At 47.4% G+C, this 27,677-nt stretch overlaps 1 protein-coding gene and 1 long non-coding RNA gene across 3 annotated transcripts in view; both read left to right on the top strand.

Annotated features, from left to right (window-relative positions):
• Positions 1-15,955, top strand: part of LOC146812749 (uncharacterized) — a 143,962-nt gene extending 128,007 nt beyond the window's left edge. Inside the window, exon 3 of the long non-coding RNA XR_014965978.1 lies at positions 15,840-15,955. This is a non-coding gene — a long non-coding RNA (uncharacterized LOC146812749). The remainder of the gene's footprint in view (positions 1-15,839) is intronic.
• Positions 15,956-18,760: 2,805 nt separating this feature from the next.
• USP5 (ubiquitin specific peptidase 5) overlaps positions 18,761-27,677 on the top strand; it is a 200,084-nt gene continuing 191,167 nt past the window's right edge. The window contains exon 1 of one of the 2 annotated variants that reach the window (XM_085619846.1): positions 18,761-19,192. In XM_085619846.1, the coding sequence (XP_085475972.1) occupies positions 19,085-19,192 (108 nt within the window). In that variant the 5' untranslated portion in view covers positions 18,761-19,084. The remainder of the gene's footprint in view (positions 19,193-27,677) is intronic. The other variant, XM_085619847.1, reaches the window with a different exon arrangement.

Genomic DNA, 27,677 nt, shown 5'->3' with positions numbered 1-27,677 from the left:
ACGCCACTCGACTAACATCCGATCGCGGTAAGACCTTTAACAACCTAGTCACGGTTTGTACAGCTTCGAAAGACCGTTGTTATACATCGTTCACTTATTTGTATCGTTCCCTTTTTTCCAGACAAACTTATATGGTTTGCCACGACAGATTGATAGAAAATGACGCTTATATTTTGAAAGGTCAGTTTGATCCTCCGCCTTCAGTTCATGGTATTTTTGTTTACATAGCGAGCCCTTACAGTTCGCATTATTCACATTTATACAGGAGTTTAGTTACACCTTTGAAATTTAAGCCGTTTCAGTCACAGTCCACGGTTCTTTTCTTTGACAGTGTATTCACATCCCCGCCCACACCACATTGCATGATTTTCACAAATCTTAATAGTCTGGTACTCCTTTGCTCACAATTCATTGTATGTTCGTACAGGAATTTAGTTTCACCTTGAAATTCAAGCTGTTTCAGTCATAGTTCACGTTACTTTTCTCTAACAGTGTTCTCACACAAATTCACATGCTCGCCAAACACCAAATCGCAGGAATTTCACAATCTTCATAGTCCGGTACTCTTCCGTTTACAGACCTTTGGACTTTCCTTAATGTCACAGGGTGCTAGCGTAATACGTATTGACAATTTTTTGATAAAATTGTGTTGTATCTGGTTATTTGAACATAATGTTTTATGCTTTCAGAAATGTAAGTCCCCTGAAGAAGGGTTCGCCCGAAATGCATAGGGCTGAAATATTTTGAACTTTGAACTTGATCATGAACGGATTATACTATGCTTGTAATAGTATGAATGTCAAAGAAATTGTTCACAATTCGAATTAAAAAACAAATTGTAAAAGAAAGCATTATCAACTGGATTACCATTATTTGAATTTTGACAACAACGGAGTGCTGAGTAAAAGACGTTACTCCTACGGGAGACAACGCATTCACATTTATAGTTTTCACCTCCTGGCTCAGGAGGCTGTTTACCAGGCACCCTAAATAAACTCAACAGCATCTACCATAAACACAAGGAGTGCGACGTTCCACAATCCAATTGGAGTTTCACATTTTTCGGTTGAGCCAAGGTGGACACGCACCCACAAACAAAATGCAATTTGAAGACATCGCACAAACGTCAGACCAACGTGCTGACACGTTCGTATTTACCGATGAGGATACACAACGAATCTACTCATTAATCGATGACCCTGAAAGCACTACAACATCAACAGGATCAACACAATCAAACATTAAACAACTGATGTACATTTCAAAACGAATTATGAATCAACGGTTGCACACTAGCACATTGATAAAATATCATAAAGCTCAAAGAATTCCTAGAGGTTTACGGATATCCCTCAAATCAACATTATGCAAAAATAACGCACGTTTCACAGAAAAATGGTTTGCAATTTTGAATAAGTGTTCCTTAGACTTAATATTACTCATAATCGAAGAACTAGCAAAATTGATTGATGAATTGAATAAAGAAGTAACCGTTCTGAAAGAAGAACTCAACAAGTCTTTAAACGCGGAGGAGTGGGACAATGTTCTCAAAGACATTAACAACCAACTGGAAATTTATTCTAAAGAAATTAGTGATCGCAAGATCAGGAAATTCAAACGAGACACTACAGATTACCGACTCGGAGAGGTCTATACATGGGCGGCTATACATGGGCGGACATATATGCACGACGCAGGCAACAACGATCAAACACAGGAAGATCTTCGGAAGAAACGTCCTCTTCTGACGAAGCACAACACAGAAAGCGTCCTCCACCCACGAACACTCAGAGACCAGATAGATCATCTGTCCCTGCAACTCAGGATCAGGAGCCCTCCACAAGCAGAGACCCTTCTTTTTTAGAACGGGGCCCCGTCCCACAAGAAGAACCCGGAGGAGCAAGTCTAAAAAGAAAACTTATGACGGACACAATAGCCAAGAACACAAGGAGTCAGAAACCCTAGTAATGAATATCTCAAAACAATCTATTTCGAGTCTTCAACTGCAAACATTACAGAAAGGAACTTCTTATGTACCAACTTATCACTCCAACCTACTAGAGACACAAGTCTGTGTATACAAATTCTTACGTACATTAAGGCTAAGACACTTCCTTTCAAATGTGCTAGAACCTTCAGCTGATCAACCACAGAACAAATTGTTGGGTCTAAGGAATCCCAGTAAATTCATTCCACCCACGAGTCACAAGGTTCTCGATGTCTTTGAAAAAATTGTTTTAAAGGAAGTACAAGATACATTCAAACAACCTCGTTCAAACACTTCCAACCTGAAACAAAAAGAAAGACAAACTTTGGAACAATTGTCCAAAAACAAAGAGATAACCATACGACAAGCCGACAAGGGCGGAGCCCTCGTGATCATGGATACTGATTTTTACAATCTCAATGTTAACCAACACGTTAATGACACCAACATTTACTCAAGACATGACAGGGATCCCACCACCGAATTCAAGAACATTCTGAATTTAATAGTGAATGCAGCCATTTCTCAAGGAATCATTGGTATCAAAGAGAAAGAATATTTGATTAAATCCAACCCGGCAACTCCCTACATCTACATGATTCCTAAAGTTCACAAAAATGCCAACTTTCCACCTTTTCGTCCAATTGTTTCCACCATAAATTCCATTCACGAACCAGTGGGAAAGTTTTTAGACAAGCACCTTCAACCACTAGTCCAAAAAATGAGTACCTACATCAAAGACACCACCCACTTTCTTAACCTTTTGGAAACCAACAGACCATCATTTACTGGAGACATGATCATGTGTACCATCGACGTGAAATCTTTGTACACGTCTATACCCCATGATTTGGGTTTACAAGCGGTAGAACACTACCTGACCACAAGCGACCATGATGAAATGTTCAAAGTATTTCTGATGGAACTATTACATTTCACGCTATACCATAGTTATCTTAAATGGGAAGATCAATACTTCATTCAATCATCAGGAACATCTATGGGAAACTGTGCCGCACCGGCATACGCTAATCTTTTCATGTACAAATTCGAACAAGAGTACATTTTATCCAATCCAAACTGGCACAGATACATCATCATGTATGGAAGGTACATTGACGACATTTTTGTACTGTGGAACGGCACAGAAACTCTTTTGTTAACAGCCATTGAAGAATTGAATCAGGTTGACGACAGAATTGGCTTTACTCATCACATCAATAAAAGGGAAATACCATTCCTAGATGTTTTAGTCATTAACGATGAAGGTAACCTTGAAACTAAAGTATTCACTAAACCGACTGACAGAAACAACTTTTTACATTTTTCAAGTTTCCATCAGCCTTCACTAAAACAGCATTTACCATTTTCACAACTTCTATGCCTCAAAAGAATTTCTTCCAATTCAGATTATTACAATCAATCTAAAAATTCCACCATTCAGAAATTTAGACAAAGAGGATATCCCGAAACCATCTTAAACCAAGCACAGGAAAGAGTCCGGAAACTAGAACGTAAACAGCTACTGACAACTCAACTCAAAAATGATTCACAAAGATCAGTATTCGTCTCCAAATTCTCTACCAGAAGTTTCAGTATCAAGAAGATCATTTTGAAACACTGGCCTCTACTCACACAAGAGGAAGACTTCAGAGGAATATTCCACAACACTCCCAGATTTGCGTATAAACGCACTCGCAATCTCAAAGAATTGCTCAGACCTAAAGAGGAAGTCACCACAGTTAAGCATCGAGGAACTGTTCCGTGCTACAATTGTAGTAACTGCAATGCCATAATACAGGGAAGGAAATATTGCATCCCTCACAAGGAACAAAAATCAAACTACGAGTATCAGGCACATGCGACAGCAGTAATGTGATATACTTATTGAAATGCCCATGTGGCTTACCTTACGTGGGGAAAACGCAAAGAAAATTAAAAACCAGGATCATTGAGCACAAAAGAAACATAAGACTCAAGAACACCAAATCCACAGTTGCCTTACACTTTACTGAGCATCATCACAATCCCAGTCAATTACGATTTTGTATACTAGAACAGGTACCCATCCTTCCTGGAAGAGACAATTCCCAACACCTTTTGAGAAGAGAAATATTTTGGATGACACATCTCAACACGCTCCAACCGAAAGGTTTAAATGATCGGTTGGAATTACATTGTTTTTTGTAAGGAGACTATGAGGTCATGCATACCATTTTGCATATTGAATACATTCATCACCATTATTGATTATATGGACAACAAAAGTTATAAGTTTCTAAAATATATGTATTTTTCCACTCATTGTTACCTGTTTACGTTTTAATGATCACGCTTTGACTACATCATATTAGCATCGTTTTGCTACTACGAAATCTGACCAAAGCACATTGATCATACACACAATGCGCTTATCGTTAACGTTTTCTTTATTTTCCTTTTCTTATTGGGCACGGGACGTCTTCTTCGTTCCGTAATCCCTTCACAGTCCTTCACAGACCTGTACATAATCATGATACTGATCCTGGGGTGGTAGATGTTAACACATCTACATACAGGAGATACATTTTCAAATTTCCCTTTTTTCTTTTTCTTTTTCATCATTTGAAACTTTATTGACACAACGTCATTGTTGGACAGGCCACATGAAGGGCTTGCTCCCTCCCCGCATGACAGGGCCCGAGCCCCGGCCCTCCAGGTGTTACCCACAGAAACAACCCGCACCCCGTCCCCAGACGGGACTCCTGCCCCCGGACCTCTCTGTATCATGGGGCCGAACCACTACCGGCTCCCTCGCCCGGCCCGGCCGCCATCTTGGACACTGCACCACGAGGCCGCGTGGCCTCAGCTCGACCCTAACCCTGGGCCTGGCCAGGCCCCGACATCCCGGCACCACCATCCACCCAGGAGGTGAACGGACCACTTGGCAGGTCGATGGGAGAAAGAAGTGTCGATGGCTCTCCCCCGCCAGGTGCCGATCGCCCCCCAGCTCCCCCGGGCGCTGGCTCCACCCCCCTGCTGGGTGTCTGGACTCCCTCATCCCGGACCTCCCGACCTCCAAGTGCGAGGGTCCGGACATCAAAGGGCGCCAGACCTATAACTGGGGCAGCTCCAGAGCAGGAAGGCAGTTGTATCCTGGAGTCGAGAGACACCGAGAAGAACTCATCCTTGACGGACTACCGGCGCTGCCGTAGCCCTGCCCTGTGAACTATCACTCTGCCTGCTGGCGCTGCCGTGGCCTTCTGCATCCTCCATCCTCGTCGGGACCTGCTGGCGCTGCCGCGGACCGTTGTAACCTCCACCTTCATCGGGACCTGCTGGCGCTGCCGCGGACCGTGTAACGACCATCTTCACCGGGACCTGCTGGCGCTGCCGCGGCCCGTCCAACTAGAACACCGAGCTCGAGGATTGTGAGCTATCCATCATTTCATCGCATCTACCAGATTGGTAACAAGACTGTCCCGCTACCCCCTTTCCCAACCAAGAGACTAGAATCGAGGGGACCCCTGAGTCCGGACCTCCTTGTACCATTCTATCGTACCTGAAGATTGCTTATAAATAACGTTAAAACCTATCTTTGTGTGGTGTACATCTGTGGGGGGGAAGTTACTCGTCTGTACGATCACTGGGGACGGCTCTCCCCGGAGACCTCTCCCCTTGTCCTCGGCCGACCCTCCCGGTCCGTCTAACATTGGTGGCCAGCGGCGCGATCCGAATCAACGCGTAATCGTACAGAGAGTAGCTCACCCCACGACAAAACCACGATGTCAACCAAAGAGAGCGGATCCACCGAGAAATTCCAGATGGAGAAATTGGAAGAGTACAGCCATCGTGAATTGAAACAATTCTGCATTGAACTAGGCATTGCTACCACCGGCCTGAGTACCAAAGACGATTTCAAGCACGCCATTGAGTCGTGGGCAGAAACCGGGGCCGCCAGATCCCCGGACCAAAACATTACAGCATCAGAGAGGAACACCACGGCTCCCGAAGAGCGAAGAACGGGCCTCTCGCAGGAAGAGATCCAAGAGAGAGAAAAAAACAGACTACATGAGTTAGAAATGGCACGGCTCAAAATGGACGGGGAACTAAAATTAGCCGAACAAAAACTGAACCTAGAGCATCTGCGGCTCCGAGAAGAACGGGAAGAAAAACAGAGGCAGAGAGAGCTCGAAGAAAAGAGATTAGCATACGAACACGAGCGCAAACTGGCAGAGATAGACCTACGGAAGCAGAACAAAGAACTGGAGGTGCCCGAGCGACCACGCACCCCGGGAGCGACAGAAAAGAAAGTCCACATCCCCAAGGATGTCGTTCGAGAGTATGTCCGAGAAGACGACATACAACAGTGGTTCAAGGCCTACGAGATCGTCATGACCTCCCACCGGATCGATCGAAGTGACTGGGGAGCCGGTCTATGGGGGAGGTTCGTCAATGAAGGCCGCGATGCCCTGTTACAACTCCCAGACCACCTGATGTCATCCTATGACCACATGAAGGCTGCCCTCCTCACCCGATATGGGCTCACACCCGAAATGTACCGCCAGAGGTTCCGAGACTGCACCCGGATCCCGGGTACAACTTGGGTGGAATATGTGAACTATTTCAGCCGAGCCTTCGAGGGTTGGATCAAGGGAAGCCACGTAACGACCTACGAGCAACTTTTTAATCTCATGGTTTGGGAGCACCTCTCTAACAACTGCTTCGTCGAGCTCAGGCAGCACCTCCTCGACAGTAAATTGACTGACCCACGGCAACTCGCCGCCGAAGCTGACCGTTGGGAAAGCACCCGAGTGGGCCGGAGAGGGCCGCACGAACAGAACCGGAACAACCAAGGTCAGCACCGTCCCCGAGGAGGAGGAGGAGGCCAGGGACGAGGAAGAGACACCGTCCCGGCCGCTCCCGCTGCCAGCACCCCGCCCCCGGCCAGCCGGGGCAACCCCCCGATGCGCGCGGGGCTCCGAGCCAATGTCACGTGCCACCGATGCCAGCGAGTCGGCCACTACGCCAATGACCCGAACTGTCCACAGAACCAAACCCCGAGACCCCGCCAGGTAGCTGCCGCCGCCCTGGGGGGAGAACAAATCTCCGAAGAACAGGAAGAATACGAGCAGGGTCAACAAGAGTGGGAACCGGCCGCCATGGTTCTAGCGTGCCTAGGGGGAAGAGACATGGTCCCGCGGGCTCCCCTACCCGCCAACACCAGGAAATATAGTCAGTGGGTGAACATTAATGGACGCCGGGCCGAGGCACTACGTAACACGGGGGCCAGTGTGACGGCCGTCCGCTGTCACCTGGTAAAACCAGAGCAGATCCTGCTGAACATTCTCTGCCCCGTCCGTTCAGCCGACAATTCGGAGAGTTTATGTCGGATGGCCTGCGTCCCCTTCGAATGGGGAGGAGTCTCCGGCATGTTGAAGGTGACGGTCCGAGATGATGCCCCCGTGGACTGTCTCCTGGGGAATGATCTTGAGAGTTCCCCGTGGGCCGCCGTAGAAAGAAGAGAGCACCTGGGGATGTTGGGTCTCCCGGACTGGGCGTGCGTAACCACCCGGTCCATGGCCGCCCGTGCCATCCCCCGACCAGAAGAACCAGAATGGCCAGCACCTCCTCCCCCGATCGCTCCAGTAGAGGACACCGACCATACCGACCCCCCAGAGCAAACCCCCAAAGGGCTCGCTCAGCCCCAGGACCTTCCCAACCTGGCTCAGTGGCGTCAAGAAGGGGGGCCCTCCCAGGAACAGTTCCGTCAAGAACAGAAGACCTGTCCCTCCCTCGAGGGACTCCGCCAGCAAGCCCTCGCCCAGAGCGCAGGGGACACCACCGGAGCCCATTGGATCTATTGGGACAACAAACTATTGTACAGTGAACAGAGAATCGCGGAGTTAGGGGCCAGTCGAGTGCTGGTGGTGCCCCTCCGTTTTAGAGACTTCCTGTTAAATTTGGCCCACGATGTCCCTCTGGCTGGACACCTGGGCCAGGACAAAACCTACAGTCGCCTGGTGACCCACTTTTTCTGGCCAAAGATGAGAAACGACGTCCTCAACCACTGCCGGTCCTGCCCCACGTGCCAGGCCAGCGGGAAGAGCGGCCGCAAACTCAAAGCACCTCTGCAGCCCTTCCCAGTTGTCACCACCCCATTCGAGAGGGTGGGGATAGACATTGTGGGGCCCCTGGACCCCCGTACAGCACAAGGACATCGGTTCATCCTGGTACTGGTGGACCACGCCACCCGCTACCCCGAGGCTGTACCCCTGCGAACTGTAACAGCCCCGGTGGTCGGCCGGGCCTTAATGGGGATCTTCTCCCGGGTGGGCTTCCCCCGAGAAGTCGTCAGCGACAGAGGCACAAACTTTATTTCGAAGTACATGAAGTCCCTCTGGCAACAGTGCGGGGTCACCTACCGATTCACGACCCCCTATCACCCTCAAGGAAACGGACTAGTCGAGCGGTTCAACCGCACGCTCAAGGGAATGATTGGGGGGTTGGAAGAACCCCTCCGTCGCCAGTGGGATGTACTACTTCCGTGCCTCCTCTTCGCCTATCGAGAAGTTCCCCAGAAGTCCCTCGGCTTTAGCCCTTTCGAACTCTTGTACGGGCACCCGGTGCGAGGGCCCCTCAGCCTAGTCAAAGAAGGTTGGGAGATGGCCCCCCTAAAGACCCCTCCAGACGTCTTCAAGTACCTCCTGACCCTACGCAATCAGACCAGGCGATTCCGAGAGATGGCGAAAGCGAACCTTGAGGCCAGTCAGGAAGACATGAAAAAATGGTACAATCAAAATGCCTCCTCCATCGAATTCGAACCTGGCCAACAAGTGTGGGTGATGTCCCCCACCGAACCATGTGCCTTGCAGGACAAGTGGACGGGGCCCTTCAAAGTGGTCGAACGCAAGAGCCCCGTCACCTATCTCATCGATATGGAATCTCCACGGAACCCCCTCCGGGTCCTCCACACCAACAGACTCAAACCCCAGTTTGTGCGCTCGGAGCTCAGCCTCCTGATGGCTACAGACAGTGGGTCGGAAGAAGACTCCGAGCCTCTCCCTGATCTCCTGAAGACTCGTGAAAAAGATGGTTCCGTGGACGGGGTCCGGCTCTCCGATGCCCTCACCCCGGAACAGCGCCAAGGCTGCCGGGACCTCCTGCTGCAGTTTGCTACCTTGTTTTCCCTCACCCCAGGGGTCACCCCCTGGTGCTTGCACGACGTGGACACTGGGGACAGTCCCCCTATCAGACACCGGGCGTACCGCGTACCAGATCGGGTACGGGCCTGCATCCAAGAGGAGGTATCAAAGATGCTCACGCTCGGGGTCATCGAGCCCTCGGACAGCCCCTGGGCCAGCCCGGTCGTGCTGGTCCCCAAAGCTGCTGCCCCCGGCACCACTCCTGAGCTCCGATTCTGCGTCGACTATCGGGGCTTGAATGCTGTTACCAGAACCGACGCTCATCCCATCCCCCGAGCGGATGAACTAATCGACCGCATGGGGGCTGCCCGCTACCTCAGCATCTTCGACCTGACAGCGGGCTACTGGCAGATCGGTCTCACACCCCGGGCCCAAGAACGATCCGCATTTTCTACCCCCGATGGCCACTACCACTTCAAAGTTATGCCCTTCGGCATGAAGAATGCCCCAGCTACTTTTCAGCGACTAGTGAACCAGGTCTTGGCGGGGCTCGAGGAGTTCAGCGCCGCCTACCTGGACGATATCGCTGTGTACAGCCGCCACTGGTCCGACCACCTCCACCACCTCCGAGAGGTCCTGCAGGCCCTCCAACGGGCCGGCCTCACAATCAAGGCCAGCAAGTGCCAAATTGGTCAGGGGTCCGTGACCTATCTCGGACACCAAGTAGGAAGCGGTCTGGTGGCCCCTCTGCAACTCAAAATCGCTGCCATCCAGTCCTGGCAGCCCCCAGTCACGCAGACCGAGGTCCGAGCCTTCTTGGGGCTCACCGGCTACCACCGGCGGTTCGTGAGGGACTATGGCAGCAATGTGGGGCCCCTCACGGGACTCACATCCAAAAACCACCCGAAGAAGATCAACTGGACCCCCGACTGTCAAGCGGCCTTCGAGAAGCTGAAAGCCGCCATGTGCACTGCCCCGGTGCTCCAGGCCCCCGACTACAGTCGGGAGTTCATCGTACAGACAGATGCCTCCGACCATGGCATCGGGGCGGTCCTCTCCCAGCTGAACTCCGAGGGACTTGACCAACCGGTGGCCTTCATCAGCAGACGCCTCCTGGCCCGAGAACAGCGATGGAGCACCATCGAGAGGGAGGCCTTCGCAGTGGTGTGGGCCCTCAAAAAGCTCCGGCCCTATCTCTTCGGTACCCACTTCCGGGTGCAAACAGATCATCGACCCCTGCAGTGGCTAATGCAGATGCGGGTGGAAAACCCCAAACTATTGCGTTGGTCCATCTCCCTGCAGGGGATGGACTTCACTGTGGAACATCGCCCGGGCCAAGACCACGCCAACGCAGACGGCCTGTCACGCTTTTTCCGCCTCGACGAGGAGAGTCCCCAAGAGGATGGGTGACTCTCCCCGCCTTCAGCTGTGGGGGACGCATGTTGGACAGGCCACATGAAGGGCTTGCTCCCTCCCCGCATGACAGGGCCCGAGCCCCGGCCCTCCAGGTGTTACCCACAGAAACAACCCGCACCCCGTCCCCAGACGGGACTCCTGCCCCCGGACCTCTCTGTATCATGGGGCCGAACCACTACCGGCTCCCTTGCCCGGCCCGGCCGCCATCTTGGACAATGCACCACGAGGCCGCGTGGCCTCAGCTCGACCCTAACCCTGGGCCTGGCCAGGCCCCGACATCCCGGCACTACCATCCACCCAGGAGGTGAACGGACCACTTGGCAGGTCGATGGGAGAAAGAAGTGTCGATGGCTCTCCCCCGCCAGGTGCCGATCGCCCCCCAGCTCCCCCGGGCGCTGGCTCCACCCCCCTGCTGGGTGTCTGGACTCCCTCATCCCGGACCTCCCGACCTCCAAGTGCGAGGGTCCGGACATCAAAGGGCGCCAGACCTATAACTGGGGCAGCTCCAGAGCAGGAAGGCAGTTGTATCCTGGAGTCGAGAGACACCGAGAAGAACTCATCCTTGACGGACTACCGGCGCTGCCGTAGCCCTGCCCTGTGAACTATCACTCTGCCTGCTGGCGCTGCCGCGGCCTTCTGCATCCTCCATCCTCGTCGGGACCTGCTGGCGCTGCCGCGGACCGTTGTAACCTCCACCTTCATCGGGACCTGCTGGCGCTGCCGCGGACCGTGTAACGACCATCTTCACCGGGACCTGCTGGCGCTGCCGCGGCCCGTCCAACTAGAACACCGAGCTCGAGGATTGTGAGCTATCCATCATTTCATCGCATCTACCAGATTGGTAACAAGACTGTCCCGCTACCCCCTTTCCCAACCAAGAGACTAGAATCGAGGGGACCCCTGAGTCCTGACCTCCTTGTACCATTCTATCGTACCTGAAGATTGCTTATAAATAACGTTAAAACCTATCTTTGTGTGGTGTACATCTGTGGGGGGGAAGTTACTCGTCTGTACGATCACTGGGGACGGCTCTCCCCGGAGACCTCTCCCCTTGTCCTCGGCCGACCCTCCCGGTCCGTCTAACAGTCATCTTGATTCTTTGGGCACAATTTTCAGAAAGATACTACTTATAAATCTTATAAATCTTATAGCTATAGAATATGTCAACACGACGACCTTTGAACATTTAGTTTTCGCTAAATCACAATATTGACAGATATTATCATACTCATGACGGCGCAGTCTTTTTTCACTTCTCACAATCACGTGACGAGTGACTCACGATACCGCGAATATACAAGGAAGCAAACACTTCCGTAGTCTTAAAGCTCGATTCCACCACGCCACTCGACTAACATCCGATCGCGGTAAGACCTTTAACAACCGTAGTCACGGTTTGTACAGCTTCGAAAGACCGTTGTTATACATCGTTCACTTATTTGTATCGTTCCCTTTTTTCCAGACAAACTTATATGGTTTGCCACGACAGATTGATAGAAAATGACGCTTATATTTTGAAAGGTCAGTTTGATCCTCCGCCTTCAGTTCATGGTATTTTTGTTTACATAGCGAGCCCTTACAGTTCGCATTATTCACATTTATACAGGAGTTTAGTTACACCTTTGAAATTTAAGCCGTTTCAGTCACAGTCCACGGTTCTTTTCTTTGACAGTGTATTCACATCCCCGCCCACACCACATTGCATGATTTTCACAAATCTTAATAGTCTGGTACTCCTTTGTTCACAATTCATTGTATGTTCGTACAGGAATTTAGTTTCACCTTGAAATTCAAGCTGTTTCAGTCATAGTTCACGTTACTTTTCTCTAACAGTGTTCTCACACAAATTCACATGCTCGCCAAACACCAAATCGCAGGAATTTCACAATCTTCATAGTCCGGTACTCTTCCGTTTACAGACCTTTGGACTTTCCTTAATGTCACAGGGTGCTAGCGTAATACGTATTGACAATTTTTTGATAAAATTGTGTTGTATCTGGTTATTTGAACATAATGTTTTATGCTTTCAGAAATGTAAGTCCCCTGAAGAAGGGTTCGCCCGAAATGCATAGGGCTGAAATATTTTGAACTTTGAACTTGATCATGAACGGATTATACTATGCATGTAATAGTATGAATGTCAAAGAAATTGTTCACAATTCGAATTAAAAAACAAATTGTAAAAGAAAGCATTATCAACTGGATTACCATTATTTGAATTTTGACAACAACGGAGTGCTGAGTAAAAGACGTTACTCCTACGGGAGACAACGCATTCACATTTATAGTTTTCACCTCCTGGCTCAGGAGGCTGTTTACCAGGCACCCTAAATAAACTCAACAGCATCTACCATAAACACAAGGAGTGCGACGTTCCACAATCCAATTGGAGTTTCACAATGCCTCAAGCTAACCACCTACTGGGCCGCCATAATCCTTTAGTGGAACGGAGAAAGCTTAAATGATCCTCCTCATTTAGTTTGCTCAATACCCAGCTATCATTAATCAACAATCCAGATGGTTTGCCACTACAATCGCCATGGCAAATATCTCTATACGAAAACTTTAGCGCACAGACACCTGCCCATAACTCGAAACCTGACCCCAGGATATAAACAAAATCAAGTGGATAAATTCCAGGACACAAGGAACTTTTATCAAGAACCCTTTTCCAGAGATGTAACACCACCCCGTTGCTGACCCTTAGGGACCCAACAAGTACCTCTGCGACTGACCAGGGAGGGCCACACCTAGCACTGCCAGTGTTCACGCATGCAGACCTCATGGCACCCTCGGAGAGGGAGATCTAATTTCTCAATCAGCGCAATTGTTCTCTTCTACTATTTTTACAACCAACTCTACTTCCCTCTGGAAATCAGATAACTACTTGTCCTCCCTGAACTTCTGGACGTAACAAAGATAACAATTATTGGCAAAGCCAATAGGTCTCTCATTTGGGAGATCTATTGGCTTTGTCAATTTTTTCTAGCCGTGTTCTACAGCAGTGGGGATGCGTTGTAGAATTTTTTTTTCTTTCAACCATGCTGCTATACAATATGGCCAAAAAAAACAAGCATTGGCATAGCCAATAGGTCTCGCCTTTGGGACCTTATAAGTGTTTAGCCATGCAACAGTTGCATAACTAAATACTTATAAGGTCCCAAAAGCGAGACCTATTGGCTAAGCAAAGCAGCCGTGAAAGTGATAAAGCGTGGCGCGCGCGCCCGCGCACATGCACTGTAGCTCTAGGCTGGCCTGGAAGCACTTTTTGGAGCCCTCTCAATAAGTCTCACCAGACCAGCGCATGCGCTGGGTCAGGCGAGACCTAAAAAACAATGATGTAAGAAAGTGCCTCTTTTTGTATGATCACCTCCATAAATATTTGGACTGAAGCTGCTGTTTTTTTACTCTGAAGTGCACTGGGTCCTGCTGTACAAGGAACAGTGAATGTGCTTTGAAAACTCAAAGTGTAAGTGCCATTGGCTAACATCTGTTTGGCATATTTAACTTACCGATAATTCCCTAGTATATGGTACAAAGTGTACCCAGGTCCTTCCAGTTAAATGTCACTAGTGAACTGCAGCATTTAATTTGATCTGTCCGTGTTGCATTTTGGAGGTTTTCCTCCTGTGGGCGCTAGGCCCACTCCCGCAATTGGGGCACCATTTTTTGGGAGATATGTGGGAACACTGGGTCGCACGAAATTTGTGGACCCCAACAGATTTTGGAATATTTCCCTTACAGGAATATGAGGAAGTGTATTTTTAGCCACAGTTTAAGGTTTGCGGGGGCTTCTGGGTAATAAAACCTCTTACGACCCACAAAAGTCACTTCTTCCTGGACCCCTCAGGCGCCTAGTTTTCATAAATGTCGCTATACTAATCCATCACTGATACTTTTTGGGTCCCGAGTACCGTGCTACTCACTGAAAAGCGCTTGGACGCCTCATCAGGAGTAGTAGGTACTATAGAAATACAATTAAATGTCTGGGTATGGTAGGTTTCTTGGGTGGCAGCTGAGCTAGGGCTCAAACTCTGCAGCTGCCTGCATTATATTAATACATTTTTAAAAGCACTGATTTTTCTGGGTGAAATGTGTTGTTTCCAGGTTATGTTCTGTGGCATTCTGTGTTGCAGGCGCTAGGCCCAGCCACACAAGTGAGGTATCATTTTATTTAGACACATGTGGGAAAACTGAATTGTAGAAACTTTGCTATTACCAATTGGATTTCTCTGCATTTGTGGCTTCCAAATGTAAGCTAGTGTTGAAGAATGAAGACATTTAGCAAAATGCCCTCTGAATCACAACAGTATGGGTAACCACAAATTCAGAGGCGTATAACTAACCAGTGTATCAAAACTCTGTATCTGTGTACATCTTAGAAATACCAAGGTTCTCATCATACCTATTTTTATTCTTTATATTTTGCCATATAAAATGCTGTATTGTCAGTAAACAATAAAAAAAAAACATTGTAAAGTGCAGCTCCGTTGTTGGATCTGGGTATCGTGTGTTTTTGAAGATCCTACGAATCTTATCAGGCCTCAAAAATTATAGCAATGCTACCAGTCCTAAAGGTCTACTGATGTCAATAACCTACTCAACTTAACTGGTCTCAAACTGTGTGATCTAGGCAGATATTTTAACTCAGAGTCGCCTTGTTCTTCATTATCACATACGAGAGGACCTTCAAATATGCAAGTTCAGCATGTCTGCTGTATAAAACAAATCTTGTTTGATTTTATGGACTAAAGGTTTGCTTCATGTAAAATTGAAAGCTAGACCCTTTATAGGGTCAACATGCACCCCTTACTTGCTTCTTAGATTACCAATAGCAGTTAACATGTTGGGGGCAAGAATGTTTCACAGGTCCTGTTTACAAACTCTCACTTTTAAAAAATATATTACTAAAGCATGCTGAGTTAGTGCACTGCCATTTACACACAGCACATTTCCATTGAAATCTCCACATTCTTTTCCACTGATATGCAGCTTTATTAATAACACGATAAAGTATACAAAATATTGATAAAACTATAAAGTGTACAAAATAATGTGTGGAAATCGGGATTCAACAAATATTTATAATTTGGACATCAAGTGTTTTGATCCTATTAAAGTCTTTGTTACCATCACACCTCAGAATTACGCAAAAATGCCTTCATAACTTCTGAAGTATATTTTGAAATTTATACGGTTCAATTACAAGCTATTTAAATGTTGTTAGGAAAAAAAACCTGACATTCCAGAGCCCTTTATGCACCATATGCACCCCAGCACAATTGTCAGTTCACTTTACTTTTCTTTTTCAGACTGCAAAGTTAAAGGATTTTGTAAACACTTATATCCAGGATAAATAAGTCTCAATTTGTAAGAAGACCTTAACTGACATCTGACCGGCCTCTGATGCACAGCAAATGTGACAAGGTAAAAACAAGATGTAAAGATATCCTTATTGCTCATTCACTTTCCGAAGAAGCAGCACAATTATTTGCCAGTTTGATCTCTCTCACGATTGGGCCAGTAAGCACTAAACATAGCTTGCCCTGATAAATCTGACTCGCCATGGCTAGAGAGCAAGTAGATTTCTCTAGGGATGCTTATATATCATTGTAACTGGAAGGACTGCCGGACTCAACAATATACTGTTTTTGTAAAAACATTACAAATGGCTGTTTTCTTCCAAATCATTTTTATCATTTCAACACTTTCTTCAGATAAACCTGGAGGGATCTACATAAATGAACCCTTGCTGAATTCAGAATTTTGTCTACTTTTCAGACGTGCAACTTTCTGAGATCACCCATGGGTTACTCATGTTTCCACCACAATCTGCAAGCAGGCTGAAACCACCCAAAAAAATAGTAAACAATGGATTACCTCTTAGAAAACTGGTGAAAACTGTAGTAAAAAAATATTTTTGGTATACAACTCTGCCTGTTAATGAAAGCTGGGAAGATAGTGATCCTAGTAAAGCAAACCTCTTATTGATGCCATTTTTAGAAGAAAAAGAAATAGACTATCTTGCACAACTTTTTCGCACAAAAACCCAAATGTAACTATATTTTGGCTATTTTCTAAGATACCTCCAGGGGAAATCTACAAACCCTTGGTACCTTTAGAATCATCTGATATGGGGAAAAAAGGTCACACATTTGCGTGGATATCTTTTGTGGGGGGGGGGGGTTATTAAGGTTTACTCGTGCGGTGCCCCTAATACAGAGGTCTTCAATCTGTGGGGCGCAACCCCCAGGGAGGCCACAGAGTCCTGGGAAGGAGGTTGTGCATTTCCAGGCCTAACTTCTGCCTGGTATACAAAACATGTGCTCTTCCTTTAGACAAAAACACTGCGATCTTTAAAATACTTCAGCCGAGTCTCGCGTGCTGTAAAAGGAAGAGGTCCAGCAAACAGGTAAAACAATCCTTTTACCAAGCCTTCTTTCCAGGGTGCCTGCTTGCCTGAATGAAAAGCAACTGTGTGCTAGAAGTTAATCTGCAAATGTAAAGGATGCTTGGGAGTGGTTCTGGCTTTAGTTGCTCGAATTACCCCAAGCATTGTGATGGCAAAGATTTGGGGTTTTTTTTGCCTGATGGTTAACAACTGGGATGTGAAGTGGGTGCTTTTAATCATAACTGTATTTACACAGTGCTTAGTACCCCAGAGGAGGAGTTGAGGGACTGTTCTGCAAAAAAATGCATTACTTATGGTCTGATATTACCCAAATCTACATTTTGGAAGCTCCATTTTATCCTAAAACTATTTGCAGTTTTTAGCAGTCTATATAACGTGTATAATGCAAGTATAAAATATTGACTTACACATTCACAGTGCTTTCTGACACAGGTTGTGACCTCATAGCACTACAAAAACACTACTCTCCACTGCACCAACCAAATGTATTTTTGGGCTGTCTGGTTACACACAGACGTCTGCAGCGCATTAAATAAAAGAGGTTTCATAATGTACTATATAGTGCATTTCCCACTGAGTAACAACTTTTAAACTTATTTTTCACTTAAGCTACCTATTATTTTATATGTAGCTACCTAATGGTGAAAGACCTAAAAATGAACAAAATATTTTGGGGCCAATTTATGAGAGGGTTGCGCCAACGGAGGGTCACATTTTTTTGTAGCTTCGGCGGCACAAGCATCTCAATCATATCTATGAGGCGAGTTAAAGTCACCCTACATGGCTTTGCATGTCCTTATAGATATGGTGTAAGACAAAGCAGCGCAAGTCTCTGCGCTGCCTTACTCTATGTCAAGTAGGCGATCCATGGGCATTGCAGTGTGTGTTCCCACGCAACACCCATGGATTTTGACACTGCCCAGATATGAAAACCATGTAAATCTGTGGCAGCACTAAAACCGTATGCCTCCCCACAGCAGGCGTAACAAGGAGAATTTTTTTCATTTCTGTTTTTTTATGCTTTCAGCACACTTAGAAAGAGGAAACCCCCCTCTCAGGATTGTTTTTGTGCAGTAAGGTACCCCTTCCTGCACAAAAGCAATTCTGCCTATGTTGGCGCAAGGCAGCAATTTGTGCACCAACGCAGAGGGAAAGTACAGTAATGCACCATATTTCATAAATAAGGTGCATTCCTGCTCTTTCACATTGGCGTAGGGCAGCGCTGCAAGAAGACTTGTGGTGATGCCCTACTCGAATGCCTCATAAATGAGGCACGTTGTTTTTTAGCCACACCTTTGGCTCACTGACCTTTGGTTTGCTAAACATTATTTATTTCCCCAATGTAAAAATGATTTTCTGTGGGAATTTGGGGCATTTATGGTTGGCGATAGTTGCAGCGGCGGCTGGCTCAGGTAAGCGTGGTGTGGCAGGCGGGGAAGTCGACAGAATAGTTCTGTCATCCGTCTGGTCCCCCCTGCCCTGCTTCCCCACGCTTACCTGAGCCGGCCGCTGCTGGATAGTTGGCAATGATGAGGGGATCCTTACGCCTAAAATTTTTTACAGTGGGGGTCTCGGCATCAGAAAGTTTGAAGACCTCTGCCTTAATATATATATATAAATATAAAAGGTTAGTATTGCGGTAGCAAAGTACCAGCTGTCAGGAGGGTAAATTTGCATGGGTGTATCAGGGTTGTTTTTAATTAAAACGCCTGACGCAAAATATGCTGTTATTCTTTGTGTGCGGCACCCTGCAAAGCTCCTGTTGCCATGACTGTGCAGAGATCTAACGCTGCAACGTCTTTCTTCTGTTTCCATAGTCCCAATACTGGTCTGTCATTGCTTTCAATACCGGCCCCTATCTATCTCTTTGGTGTTCTGTTATTGTGCCAAGAGTTTGTCTTTCAGTTGAAGGCATATACTCTGTCAATCCGCACAATCTCCCCCTGGATTACCAATTCCGGTATGGCCCCAAAATCCTCGCCTCGCGCCGGGCGATAATTTTAACGCGGGCACCGTGCCTTTTTCGAGAAGCAGCGCATGCGCAGGCAGGCACCTCCCCCCTCCCAGCTCTGACTGTCTCGCGCTGCCCGTGTGCGTCCCGCCGGCTCCTGTGACAGTTGGAAGAGGTGTAAAGAAGGCGAGGCCATGGCGGAGGTGAGCGAGGCGCTGGTTGCCGTGCTGCCCACCATTAGGGTGCCCAAAGCTGGCGACCGCGTGCACAAGGACGAGTGTGCTTTCTCCTTCGACACACCGGTAAGATCTAGCAGCCCCCTCCCCTCTTTCCCTTCTTTCCACTCCTCTTCGTACCCAGGGTGCGTCGTCCGCCGAATTGAATGCCGGGACATGGAGTGCGCAGCTGGCTATGTGTAACGGGACTAGTGTGACGCACGACTACACTTCCCATCAGCTCAACCTTTGGATGCGTCATTCCGCTTGGAGTCGATCTGAAGCATGATTGTCGCAATGGTAGTCGGGATTCGTAGTGTATAACTATTTCACATAGTAGCTAGAAGTGTAGCCAGGACTTCAGTTCCCAGCATACCCCTTGTCACATCACTTAGTCTGAGGCAGTTGAGTCTGACAAATGAGAGAATGTTGTGTAGGGAGGCCCTGTATTAATGTTGGAGGCTGGAAAGGCGGTCGGGATATTTACGTTTCATGCCAGTCTGTTGCATTGCACATTTATTTCTTGTAGTCTAGGATACGGAGTCTTGTCTGATACAGAGTCACAAACATTTCAGGACTGTGTCTTAGCATTGTCTGTACCAGGCCTTGCATCCCGGGAAATGTAGTTCTGGTTTAGACTGATAGCATGTTTCGACTCTCACTATCGCTAATGAATGGAAACTTGGTGTTGCAGTTTTCAGTAGCTTGGTATTTTATTTGAGTTGTATAAAACGCTAGCTGAACCCGAGTTTATCAGAGCGCTTTACAAGTTGTGGATATGTGCAATTACAATTACCAGGCCCGAGTGTATCAGAGCGCATAACAAATGGTGTGAATAAGCAAATAGATTTACTAGAGGTATATGAGAGTATTCATAATATCCAAGACACAAGATAGTAAAGCACTAAGTGGTTATAAAGTCATATGGTAAAATGCAGGGCACAAGGATGAGAACAGCACCAGGGATAACAAGCATTTACAATGCAATAGGTCTCGCAACTGGTTTTGGAGCTAATGGCAATATCTTAAAAAAAATTAAAAGGCATTGTCATTTACAATACTAAAAGCAACACCTATTGCATTGTATAGCGCGGTGTCCGTGAAGACGGCGTCGCGCTTTTTAAAGTAAAAAAAAAAGGTTAAAAAGTGTGGTGTCCCTGAAGCGAGCGCCGCGCTCATGACTAAAGTTAATTTAAAAAAGCATTTTTCAAGTGCTTCAATGCCTTATGAAGTTAAGCACAATTGAGGGGAAGAATAAACAAGCAAGCCACGGCAAAAGAAGCAAGAGATGGACACCAGCAGAGCAAAGAGAAGGGAGGGGGGGGGGCATACACTACTCACAGGAAAGAATACAAAATGGCAGCTATGTACATTTAAATAATACAACATAACAGCTTTACATATTTTGTTAAAAACGCCCCAGCCATTAGGAACCGGGCCTGCGAAACAACCTCCACTTGAATTGAGAAAGCTTGGGCTAAAGGAAAGCAAACTATGGTTGCAGGACATATGGACCCCCAACGTAGTGCTAGTCTAAGGTTGTAATTGCAATGCCTGCTTAGAAATGGCTCGTTTTTTGAAAAAAAAGGGACAGTTTACACAATTGTGACATGTAAATACACTGAAAATGTTCCCCTAACCACGGATTGAGTAATAAAATACAGCAATTATGGTAATTCTCGTAGCCAGATGCCACTGCTGCCCCATTGACCTTGCGTGTACCATGGCGGAAAAGCTAGCTAGCAGACCCCCGTGTGTCATGGGACAATTTGTAGAGGGACTCTTGAGTTGATATATGGATTTAAGCTTGCTGCAAGTACAGTTAGCTTTATTATTGTTGAAATCAACAATATTAACTGCCCCAGGAGATTATAAATCAAAGCCACAAATAGAGCTTTTAGACCAACCCATCGGGTGCTGCCTTATTGCCCTAGAAGCTAGTCCGACCTTGCGTACGATTCTTACACCATGACACCTGGTTACATTATAGCATTCCCCCCCCCGGCCCCCCCATATCATTTACCAAGATCGGCAACAATGCTTATCGGCGACAGAATCCACTCTCATGAAGTAAGCCTTCCCGTGGAAATTCTATTACCTTACTTAATTTTCTACCTACTATTTTGGGGGGTGGAGGGAGGGGGGGGGCAAAGCGCCCCTCCCACTTTAGGTAGGATACATCTGTTAAATGTATTGTGAAAGATACAAGAATACCAATAAGCGTTACACTTTTTATAGAACCTATGTTTGCACAATGTCACCACCACAAGTTTCCAACTTAACAATACTCCCCATCCCAAAATCATCAACAAAGGAGCTTACCTTTGCAGTAGCTACTGGTATTACTGACAGTATCCACCTTAGTTCGCACCATGTTTTCAGGAACACTGCACTCCACTAGGGCTTTAAGTGGGATAAAAAAACTGGGGTGGGGGGGTCTCTCAAAGGCACGTGGCTGCTTGAAAGCGGCACGTGCCGTAAAATAAAAAATATTTGCAATGCTATATGTCTCGCATTTAAATGCGAGACATATACAAACTGTCGCATTGTCCCGGCTGCGCCTGGAAAGTGAAAGTGGGCATGCGCGATCAATGGCAGCAAATTGCAATCATGAGCCAGCGTTTAACATATCAGAGCCCTCCTACGTCACACCAAACAAAGATGGCATCGGCCAGTTCAGATGGGCTGTCCCAAAAGGCGACAGGGCGGTAACCAAGCATTTGCAAGTTCCGCCCGGTGGCGGTTGTTTATGGAACGGAGCCTGGGGTAGACTGGTGCTGCGCACGCCCACACATTAAAGTCATGAGCGCGGCTCTGATTCGGGCAGCAGCGGAGCTCTCAATGGTGCAGCGTGTGCAGTAGTACCGGGCCCGAGCGGTTCAATGCACACTAATTATAGCAGCCATACATCCGCAGAATGCCTCTAGTTCGGTTCCCACACAGACATGCCATGCCTAATAAATCCAGGATCATAACTATGTACCGTGCGTAAAACATGCATCATCCATGCATTCAATATCATGGATGCATGCCCTATACACCGCACAGTTCACATACGCGTCTGAGTCCAGTATCTCTCACAACTACACACATTACCAACAAAAAACATATGTAGCATGTACATTAGAACAGAACAATATTCACTGGCTGTAATCACTTTCGGTGTCCTCTGTGCGCACCATAGCCATATACTGTGGCTGTCCATGGCGTCTGGTGACAGGGTACCGAGCTACGAGGGGGCTCGAGTGGTCTGTGAAGGTCACCATAACACAAGGCTATAAAAAAAATTACTTACAACTGTGAACAATAGTTTGTTTCTGTTTACAAATGACGGGATTTAAAGGAAAACGCGGTATAATAAGGTATACCCCTTTCCCATGCATCTGTTTTGCCCTCTGCCTCCGGAAGCCCATGAACAATGAAGAGCGCAACTCTGGGAAGTATGATTTGGGATGAGGGAAGGGAAGGGAGGAGCGTGTAGGATTTCCAATCAGGAGCCAGTAAACAAGCTACCAGCACACCCTCCTACGTCATGGGAAACATTGATGGCGTGGGCCATTCCAGATGGGCTGTCCCAAAAGGTGACAGGACGGTAACAAAAAAGCCCAATTGCTAATCACGAGCCAGCGTTGAGCCTAAACGATGATGCCAGCCAATTTTAAAACAGGGGTGTGGCTTAAAGTCCCCTTCTGAAATATCGATTACTATAGCTCTCGCAGAGCGAGCAGCACATGCGCGCAGCAACGCTAGGCGAGACCTAAAAAGGAGGTTGGGCAAGTCATGTGACTATCTAGAAGGCACTAGTCAGCGAGGGAATTGTGAAACAGTTTGTGCACATGTTGAGGTATTTGTTGAGGAGTAGGGATTTGCTGTCGTGTTTGAAGAAGGGAAAAGGGGAGTTGCAGTGGGGATCTTCGGGTAGTGAGTTCTAGATCTTCGTAGCATTACCTGAGAAGGAGCGAGCCTGAGATTGTTTATCGAAGGTGGGAGGAATGAGAAAAAGAGCGTTGGAACTTCTAAAGTGTTTGTGCTCTACCAGCTTTAGAAATTTTCGTTTCCAAGTATTCAGGGGTTTTGTATGAAGCACTTTGTGGGTGATGTAGGCTGTCTTGAAGATTCATCTTCCTTCACTGGGAAGTCGTTTAAGACTAATGAGGACAAGAGAGATGTGATCAAATTTTCTTTATTGCCTGTTTGGAGTCCGGCAGCTGCATTGATAGCAGCTTTAAGGGGCGCCAAGTGATATTTTGGAGTTTGTGTAAGGAGGGAGTTACCGTAGTCGAGTTTTGAGACTGCAACAGATTGACCTACCCTTTTAAGATCGTCTGAGGAATAAAGGGCTTGACTTTCTTGAGATGCCAAAGTGTGTAGAGCGCTGCTTTGGCTGAATTATTGAAGCGCTCCTCCATGGACATATTTTTATCTAGGTTGATGCCCAGGGACTGCACTGTGAGAATAAGAATACCCATTTTACATATAGACATGTTTGAACTTCAAGTATCAAAGGCTATGGTTGGGGTGTGTGAATATGTACAGGGAAACTCTAGGCCATTCTTAGTGAGATTCGAAATTTAGGAGGTGGTTTTGTCACTTTAAAGATGGGTATTATGGGCACAGCCTTCAGCTCCAGGTGGGGAGGACAAAGTAGAGGGCTTAATAGTTGGTATTACCTAAAGCAGGATTGGATGCTGATGCTGCAGAGTTTAGGTGGAGGAACGTTGGTGGTATGCAATGATGTAGGGGTGTCAGAACATTGAGCAAGATGTGCAAAGTAATTGTGGTCAGAAACTGTCCTATTTTCCAACCACAAAAATGCTTTTCATATGTACAAAGCACAAATTGTGATTCGGTAACACGTTGCCAAATCACAATTTGTTTTTTCGATTCGGTATTTGGAAAGTCGTATTTAGGGCATCCCTTCCAAATACCGAATCTAAGTGGGACGTATTCATGTTTTTTGTGACACTATTATGTCCATGTGTTACAGCAAACAAATGATGGACAGAATGATGACAATGCAAACATTCTCCCCCAGTCAAAAGATCTGGGTTGAATCCATCGTTCTTTTGCCCACTACGCCACCCCAGTTTGGACCCAGCCATATGCAAATCAGTCTTGACCCCCTGTGCCTCATGGAAACAGTCCAGACCGAACTGCCAGGCCAGGTCCTCCCTGGACCGGAAACAAGCATCCTGGGACCGGTTTCAGGGTATGTCACCCTTCTTCAGCCAGGCTAGCTTGAATCCAGTGGCACAGTGAGCAAGGGACCCACGTCTGGGAATACCCATCCCACTTAGGGCGAAAAGCGCTACAGCAAACAAATAATGGACGGAATGCTGACAGTGCAAACTTTCTCCCCCAGTCAAAAGATCTGGGTTAAATCCATCGATATTTTGCCCACTACGCCTTGGAAAGTCGTATTTAAGGCATCCCTTCTAAATACCGAATCTAAGTGGGATGTATTAATGTTTTTTGTGACACCATTATGTCCATGTCACATTTATTTACCTTTGAAAGCGGTAAGCTGTAGAAAGAGATAGTTCCACACAAACATCAAAAAGTCTTTTGGGGAAAATATTGGTATTTTAAACAATTTTCATGTAATATAGAAACTGGTACAAGGTCAAGTCTTGCTAGAATTCGTTTGATTATGCATTTCATCCTGCTTTCAAAATCAAGTTAACTGAGTACAGCTTTGCAACATCAATCAACCCCATCACCAGCTGTTGCAAATGGGGATTACTGAGAGCAGAATTGTGCATTGCAAGCATCACGAACCACAGCAGTTGCTGACTATGCGTGGAGGCAGGCTGAGAGCTGTCTGCCTCCCAGGCTGGGATTTTTTCTTTCTGAAATCCTGTAGTGGTGGGCTTTGTCTCGCTTGCTTGTCCATTATCTCTCTCTCTCTCATTTTGCTGTCTTTACCCTGCTCTTGTGCTCTCTTACATAATTGATTTCTGTCTTTCCTATTCTCGCCCTCCTTTCTTGGTACATATATGTCTATGGACTGCTGTTCTTCCCTGTAAAGTATTCTGATTTGTTTTGATCATATTAAAATCTTTGTTTCACCTCACTCTAGAATTTGCAAAAAAGTGCTTTTCTAACTCTTAAAATATGTGTTGTAACATTCGGACTGTTAATTTACAACCTATTTATAAGTGGTGTGCCCAGCATGACTGTTCACTTTACAAAATCCTCTAAATTTTGAAGTCAGAGGAATAAAAGTAAACACCAATCTCCAGGCAAATATAAGCAGTGATTTGTCAGAAGACATAGCCTGACATTTGACCTCTGTCTTTAAACACACAGCAAATGTGACAAGAACAAAACGCGATTTAAAGGTATCTTTATTGCTCATTCACTTTGTCAATGAACAGAACACCTGTTGTTTGCCAGCTGGCCAGACAGAGCTAGTAGGCTCTAAAAATAGCTCGACATGATAAAATCTGACTCGCCATAGCGAGTAGATTGCTAGAGGCCTGCATCCATAAACCAGTGCTTTTAACATTGTTATCTTGAGTCCGAAGATACCTGCACACCGAAGATACCTGCACACCAGTGTAAGTGAGAAAATAGGACCTTTAGAGGAACCTCTTTGTTTGACGTTCTCACTCCAGACTGGTCCTAAGTCTTGGAACCATGTAGAGTTACCTTGGTCCAACGATTTTATTTTGTAAAAAGGAAAAACCTACATTTATGACTTGAACCTTCCAAGAGAAGTGACCCGATTGTTGGTAACACCCATCTGATGGGGAATCCTCTATAATAATAATACCAGCATTTGTAAAGCGCGCAGCCACCTCAGGTGAGGTGTCCTGTTGCTGGGGGCCGTTGGGAAGATTAGGCGAGCTATTGCCCAGAGTCTCAAGGTGCTGGGATAACCTGGCGCCAGGGATCGAACCGTGAGCCCCCGGCTGCACCACACCTCTTCCCTAATGAGCACAGCTTAACAAACTGGGTTGGCCCAGGAGCCACTAATCTTTCCCAAGCCAGTTTCCCAGGAGGGAGCAAGGACACCATCTAGATCGAGGAGCTGCATCGTCGCCTTGATTGTCGAATAGGATTTGCCTGTATCGTCATTTACCCATCCTGTGCTTTTGAAGGTGCTCATACTCTTCTCAAATCAGCCTCATAGGACTATGAGGTAGTTGCCCTTCACACCACTGGCATGGGGTTCCATTCTGCTTGCTTGAGAAGGTTCTCCTAATTCTGGAACCATTTGACTCCCGGTTCTACTCCTTGGGGTTTCAGAAATATCACAGGTTGAAGGTGCAATCCTGCCCAACCCTAATCTGACCAGTAGCAATTGGCTACTGGTGTACCCTTGCTTCTTGTGGGTACACTCGTACCCAGTGGTGTCCTGACACTGGAAAATGTTGACTGTACTTTGTTGATACTGAGAAATAGGCACCTGTATTTAAAACACCCATTTATACTTTAGTGAGCGCATGAGTCCTGTTTTACATTGTCCCCAACCAAAAGAAAAACCACCTGTTGTGCACTTAATTCATCCTATACACCATGGGTACTCACAAACTTTCTCTCGGGGGCCAAATTTACAGTGTGGTTTGTGGCTGAGGGCTGACCCGGTGGGGGCAGGGTCAGAGGGGGAGGGGCGGGGCTAAAGCAAAAAAATAATTGTGACTATGAGGTTGAACACAGGTCCCTGCAGCAGACGCCTTCGTCCACTGAGCCACCAGACCCAGTATACACAGATCTCCCTCTCTCCCCCCCCCCCCTGTGTCTCCCCCCCCCCCTGTGTCTCCTCCCTGTGTCTCCTCCCCCCTGTGTTCCCCCCACCCCTGTGTCTCCCCCCCCCTGTGTCTCCCCCCCCCCGCGTCTCCCCCCCCCTGTGTCTCCCCCCCCCCTGTGTCTCCCCCCCCCTGTGTCTCCCCCCCCCTGTGTTCCCTCCCCCTGTCTCCCTCCCCCTGTCTCCCTCCCCCTGTCTCCCTCCCCCTGTCTCCCTCCCCCTGTCTCCCTCCCCCTGTCTCCTCCTCTCCTCCCCCTGTCTCCCTCCCCCTGTCTCCCTCCCCCCGTCTCCCTCCCCCCGTCTCCCTCCCCCCCCTCTTCCTTCCCCCCGTCTCCCTCCCCCCGTCTCCCTCCCCCCGTCTCCCTCCCCCCGTCTCCCTCCCCCCGTCTCCCTCCCCCTGTCTCCCTCCCCCTGTCTCCCTCCCCCTGTCTCCCTCCCCCTGTCTCCCTCCCCCTGTCTCCCTCCCCCTGTCTCCCTCCCCCTGTCTCCCTCCCCCTGTCTCCTCCCCCTGTCTCCCTCCCCCTGTCTCCCTCCCCTGTCTCCCTCCCCCTGTCTCCCTCCCCCTGTCTCCCTCCCCCTGTCTCCCTCCCCCCTGTCTCTCCTCTCTCTCTCTCTCTCTCTCTCTCTCTCTCTCTCCTCTCTCCTCTCCCTCTCTTCTCTCTCTCTCTCTCTCTCTATATCTCTCTCTTCTCTCTTCTTCTTCTCTCTCTATACATCTCTCTTCTCTCTTTCTCTATATCTATCTTCTCTCTTCTCTCTTCTCTCTTCTCTATACTTTCTCTTCTCTTCTCTCTTCTCTATATCTATCTCTCTTACTCCTAC

Source organism: Triturus cristatus, chromosome 7 (genome assembly GCF_964204655.1).
Source record: "Triturus cristatus chromosome 7, aTriCri1.1, whole genome shotgun sequence".
Classification (NCBI taxonomy): domain Eukaryota; kingdom Metazoa; phylum Chordata; class Amphibia; order Caudata; family Salamandridae; genus Triturus; species Triturus cristatus.
The sequence above is the reverse complement of the archived record's forward strand: the minus strand, read 5'-3'. Positions and strand labels throughout refer to the sequence as shown.